The sequence below is a fragment of the Dysidea avara genome, chromosome 7 (genome assembly GCF_963678975.1).
Source record: "Dysidea avara chromosome 7, odDysAvar1.4, whole genome shotgun sequence".
In the NCBI taxonomy this organism is placed as follows: domain Eukaryota; kingdom Metazoa; phylum Porifera; class Demospongiae; order Dictyoceratida; family Dysideidae; genus Dysidea; species Dysidea avara.
Window position 1 is genome coordinate 31,377,767 of NC_089278.1, and position 5,858 is coordinate 31,383,624.

At 41.0% G+C, this 5,858-nt stretch overlaps 1 protein-coding gene across 1 annotated transcript; it reads left to right on the forward strand.

Moving 5' to 3' along the window:
- The first annotated feature begins 3,469 nt into the window (after positions 1-3,469).
- LOC136261173 (uncharacterized) lies at positions 3,470-5,479 on the forward strand. Its single transcript, XM_066055146.1, has 2 exons — positions 3,470-3,992; positions 5,190-5,479. The coding sequence occupies exons 1-2, from the start codon at positions 3,485-3,487 to the stop codon at positions 5,477-5,479; spliced, it is 798 nt and encodes a 265-aa protein (XP_065911218.1). The 5' UTR covers positions 3,470-3,484.
- The last annotated feature ends 379 nt before the right edge of the window (positions 5,480-5,858 follow it).

Genomic DNA, 5,858 nt, shown 5'->3' on the forward strand with positions numbered 1-5,858 from the left:
CCGCTGCCTGCACCTATACATACAATGAAGTGCATTGGTCTGTTTAAAGGGCTTCATTCATCTACTTGTGTAGTTAATATGTATGGCAATACTTAATTCAGGTACACAATTTCCATTGAAAATGCTCTCGCTCAGATTCAATCTTGAAATTTCAAAATTTTCCACTTTCAACATTCTTATTCTAACATGCACCTATTCAGTGTTGTGCAATCATGAGAGGGGTGCATCATGTACTTGGTTGTCTGTATGAAGTGCCATTTGTATCATAACCTTACTTAATATTATAGATATAGTAAATAACCTGGGTATATAGTAAATACACTGGGTATTTATATATACCCTTGGTATGCTCTTTATAAATATCTTACTATAATATTAAGTAAGGTTCTGATACAAATGGCACTTCATATGTCTGTACCTACCCAAACTTTTCTATTAGCAAAATGCTTCAGAGAGCCATACCTATAATCTAAAGGCAGTATATAAAATATCTACAGGTATGAATTTTATGTGGAAATGTCTCCAAATTGCAGTACTTTAGCATCTATTTTTCAAAATTTTCCTGGAGGGGGGCATGCCCCCAGATCCCCCTAGTTCCATTTGCACACTTCTACCCAAGAGATTAGTTAGCCCCCCCCCCCCCCCCCTTTTATAAATCCTAGATCCGCCCCTGCATTATTACAATGGAATATGACTATAAACAGCAAGTGACTCTATGCCACATATACATGTATTGCACGCTAACATAATCACACAGGTAATAATTAACATGTACATATGTACACAGATTTGCATGTATCGATCTGCATGTTTGTTAGTTATATCCTGTCTGTTGCATTCAACTATAGCCATGTACAGAACATACATAGCCATAATGCATTTTGAATGCAAGCTTGAGACTATTATAATAGCATTGTCAGTCATATACCACTGTGAGGCATGCAGTCGCCAGTTTGCAATCTTATAATTTGAAATCAAAGTTTGGCAACCAATGAATACAACTCACTTAAAGTTCTGTATTCAATGTACTGTACATGGCTGCTTATACCCACCGTAGGACTAAACCCTTACATACAGTGTAGAAAAATACTAACAAGAGATAAGTAAATCCCATAGTATACAACACAAGATAAGCAGGGGGTTAGAGGTATATAAACAAACTTCCCCTGGTACTGGGACTCTTGACAGTCAAACAAATAATAATTTGTACATCACAACTATACACCACAGCCCACCAGGGGCAAACACGCTAATGTGCATTAATCTCAGTCTGGAATTGGTAGGGACTAGGGAGGTCCATGAATGATTGCTCTGGTAAAAAGGAATACTTGATCAACTCTTAGTTTGGAGTAGGTGAGTCATGATTCAATGGAAATTAAGTAAGTTAAGCAAAGCAGTCTTCTCCAAGAGTATAGTCGTTCACTGCGTATCACGCTGTCCTGCAGGTGAGCTAAGCGTTCGTCAACAGTTATGCACTTGTCAATTTCATGCCCCACCCCCGGGCGTCCCCACACCCCAGGTGGGGATTTGACATTGCTTCTTGTCCCCACCCCTGGGGCAATTGACAGTTGTCCAATTCACTGACCGATTTTCGGTAGTTGCATTTCTAAGCAATAAAATCGCACTTGCTATAATTTTATTACTATAGTCGCATGCATGAAATATGCGCTTAGTCATCCTTGAGGTGCTGTCAAATCTCGGGCCCCAAGGCCGGAGCCCACGCCGGTCCGGCATTGGCCGGACCACTTTTCAGCTACTTGAATTTGTAAAAAGATCGAGATACTCTAATAGAGCAGTCATAAAAATATACTCTAATAGAACAGTCATCGTAACACTCTAATAGAACATTCAGTATAGAATATAGCCACTGTCCTAATTACACTAGACTGCTGTGTAAGCCATTACATCTCTGGTGATTTTAAATTACTCCAAGTTCCAATGAGTCATCTGCACATGGCATTGTGTTGGGTTAATCATGCATGTCATGCATTAGCAGTTACAATCATATCTCAAAGAACTAAACTTTCACTGTGAGAATTTTTGCATCATGAAAATGAATTAACTACTAACTAGATATGAAGTTGAATTAATTGGTATACTGTAACACAAAATTACCATTGATGTTGAAAAGACTTTGCATGTAAAATAGCCTCCAGATGCCATTTCAGAGCATTTACTTTCAAAACATTTTCCTGGGTGAGCATGCCCCCAGATCCCCCTAGCTTGGCATGCTGTGTTTGCTTAGCACATCCAGTTGAGTGTAACATGAAAGCAGATAATCTCTAATTTAATTTTAAAATCATAATATTAGCTAGATCAATAAAAACTGAATAGTGTGCATGACGGCTATGACCTCCATTGTAGTCCATGCATGGCCGGACCACTCAAAATCTCGGGATTTACTAAGTTCACTCGATTCCATGCCACTAGAAGATCACTCTTTTCACCCTATTTCATAACCCTACAGAACTTAGACAAAAAACGGTGAACCAAAAAGGCGAAAAAAAAAGTGCGCTATTGAAGGGGGATCGAACCCAGGATCCCCGTGTGATGGTCCAGTGTTCTACCGATTATGCTACCGCTGCTAGCTCCCTTGATTCCCTTCTTTTGTATCTTATAAATGTGACTAACGAAATAAGCTGTATATAGTAAGAAGAACCTAACCCTAAAGGTGAAGAAGAAACCAAAGCTGAACTCTAACCCTAACCCTAACGCTAACACTACTAGACGCTTCCCCTAAAGTCTACTACTCGTGGCAACTACTGGACGCTTCCCCTAAAGTCTACTACTCGCGGCAACTACTGGACGCATTCCCTAAAGTCGACTACTCGCGGCAACTACTAGATGCGTGCCCTAAAGTCGAAGAGAGAGATCAACAACTACAGTAGGAAGTCTGGATGTGACATACCGGGGCATCCAATCGAGTGAACTTAGCGAATCCCCAAAATCTCTGGGCTCCGGTACTATGGGGGTGGGGATTTGACAGCCGATTTTGCCCCAGTAGTGGGGAATTTGACACCACGATTTGTCAATCCCCTGTATTCTCCCACCCTCCCCGGGGGTGGGGCATGAAATTGACAAGTGCATTACTCCTAAATTAGAAACATTTTGTATCCATGCATGCCTGCATTCCATGTAATACTGTCATGCATGTTGTTTGATCTGAGCTGTAATTGTTGATTAGACCTAATTGCCATGGTAGAGTTAGAACAAATCTGGTGGCTCACTGCTGAATCATCTCTATACAATGTGGAGTCCTACGTATATGGCGAAGTGTTGCAGTTGTTTAAAAGTTTACAAATCCTCATAGAACTTAAGGAGGGTGGGGGTCAACGTTGAAACCGGGTCACTACTGCTGACCCGGATGTGACCCGGATTAATTAAAGCCGAGGCGTGCGATAAGAGCTATGTTTCGGCTATTTCTGCTGACCCCTGTACCAGTTCATGGCTTCGGGCCATTCCTTGTGATTCTTTAGGCCTATCCATGTCCTCACAGGAGTTTGTATGTTCTCTTCGATACTGGCTTGGTGTCCCTCTCTTTTCTGCCACTTCTCCAGTTCGCTGCCCATGTGGTAGTGTTGTTGATCAATTTGGTGATCATCTGCTTGGCTGTGGACATGGACCCATACGTATACGTAGGCACGATGCTTTATGTGATGTAATATATCATGCTTTACTTCAGGACAACACTGGTTGCCGTAAAGAGCAACGGTGTGCTGGTTCCCGATTGGATCGCCCGGGTGATGTTTTTCACCCTGACTTTGTGCTTGGGAAGCCTGCGTACTTCGATGTTACTGTACGTTGTCCATTACAAGAATCTCTGTTGGGTCGGTCTGCAGTTTCAGCAGGTGTGGCTGCTGCTAAGGGAGAAGAAGATAAGGATGCTCACCATGATGAGCTTGTACAGGCTGCTGGAGGTGTTTTTGTCCCCCTGGTGGTTGAGTCCTTGGGCTTGTGGTCTGCTGCTAGTCGTCGCAGGACAACCACCAGAAGTGGCATTTCTCTTGGCCTAGCATACCGCCATCTGCTAGAGCAACTCTCTGTTTGTCTGTGGCGCCACAATTCCCGGACATTTTTACACCTATTTAGCCTGTTGCCTAGCAGTCCTTTGTGGGAGTTGAACTCTGTTTCATGCTCCCACCCCCTGCAGTTTGGCCAGTAGACTGCAGGGCTTTCTTGTTAAGGCCCCTGTCCGGGGGTTTTGCTGTGTGTATGCTGGCGGTCCATGCGGTGTTTTTGTAGGCCTGTGTAGGCTCTGTAGGTTTAGCTGCTTTTTTTATTTATTTATTTATTTATTTATTTATTAATGCTTTATAGTACACACATACAATCATAAGCTTAGGTACACACACAGATACAAGAATTGACAATACACATGGTGTACTAAAGGTCTGTAGGCTTGTTCCTACAGCCAAAAGTAGTAATTATAAAATAATAATAAAAGAACACATGATAAATTGTCTAAGACAGTGTGTAGTTAATCGAGAAATGATCAGTAACACATCGACTACAGGGACAGTGGTAGTGCAGTGTATGAGGGTTGAGGGGGTCAAAGTTATGAATGAAATGATTCCAGAAGTGGGACTTGACTCTGTTCCTGATAGTATCAATAGACAGATTAACGTCAATTAATGGAAGCGCATTCCATAAGCGACAGATCCTTACAAAGTAAAAGTGTCATTGCTTGTTAGTGGTGGAGGGATTGTGATGTAATTTGAAGCCTCCTGATCTGGCACTGGTAGAGAAGGAAATGAAATGGTGAATGTTGAAACTACTGGTTGGATTTTTGATAGATTTGATGAAAAACATGATGTCTGAAAGTTCAAAGGTGTACATTAATGGGAGAAGCTCTAGTTTGAGAAGTCTAGTTTTATAGTCGGAAATGTAATCATTCAAAATATACTTTGTGGCTCGTCTCTGAAGATGTTCTAGGTTACTGATGTCTTTCACTAAATATGGACGCCAGATAGGGAAGCAGTACATGAGCTGAGACCTGATTAGAGATACGTATAGCTTAACTTTAGTCAGTGGTGGTATAGATGAACTGAAGGTTCTTCGTACAAGACCCAATGTCTTATAAGCTTTACTTAAAATAATGTCATGATGAGTTTTCCATTCAAGATTATCACTTAATGTAACTCCGAGATCTTTATGTGATTGTTTAGTAATGATTATGTTACCACTAATAGTATATGATGTAGGATACTTCCGGTTAAAAGATAAATGGCAGCTTTTAGATGAGTTAAAATCTAAATTAGAGGATGTACTCCAGCTAAAGAGGTTGTCAATGTCACGTTGTAACAGTTGTTCGCCAGGAGGTGTCTTAATGTGCCTGAAACATTTGGTGTCATCTGCAAAGAGTAAAGCCTCACTGTCAGTAATAGAATTAGGTAGATCATTCATAAACATGATAAAGAGAAGTGGACCGAGAATACTTCCCTGGGGTACCCCAGATTCAACAGATAAAAGATCAGAGTAACAGTTATTAATAGAAACAAACTGGGATCTGGTGCTAAGGTAGGCTTGAAGCCAAAGCCACAAGCTACCTGAAATGTTAAAGTTATGAAGTTTGGACAATAGATAAGAATGGGAAACCGAATCAAAAGCCTTACTGATATCTAAGTAGATGGCATCAAATTGGTCACGAGAAGAAAATGCATTGTGTAGAAATAGAAGTAGCTGTTGAGTAGTAGACCGATTGCGCATAAATCCAAACTGAGCAGGGTTGATGTAGGCCGAAATGTGATCAACCATTTTGTTGTAGATGATACGTTCTAGAACTTTAGATGTATTACTGAGTAGAGAAATTGGACGGTAATTTTTCACTGAGGTGGGATCACCTGATTTAAAAATTGGAA

Excerpts from the sequence above, each read along its gene's own strand:
- LOC136261173 (XM_066055146.1), top strand. The coding sequence starts at position 3,485 with ATGTCCTCACAGGAGTTTGTATGTTCTCTTCGATACTGGCTTGGTGTC. Across the intron at positions 3,993-5,189 it reads TCGCAGGACAACCACCAGAA|TATATGATGTAGGATACTTC; the intron begins GTGGCATTTCTC and ends TACCACTAATAG.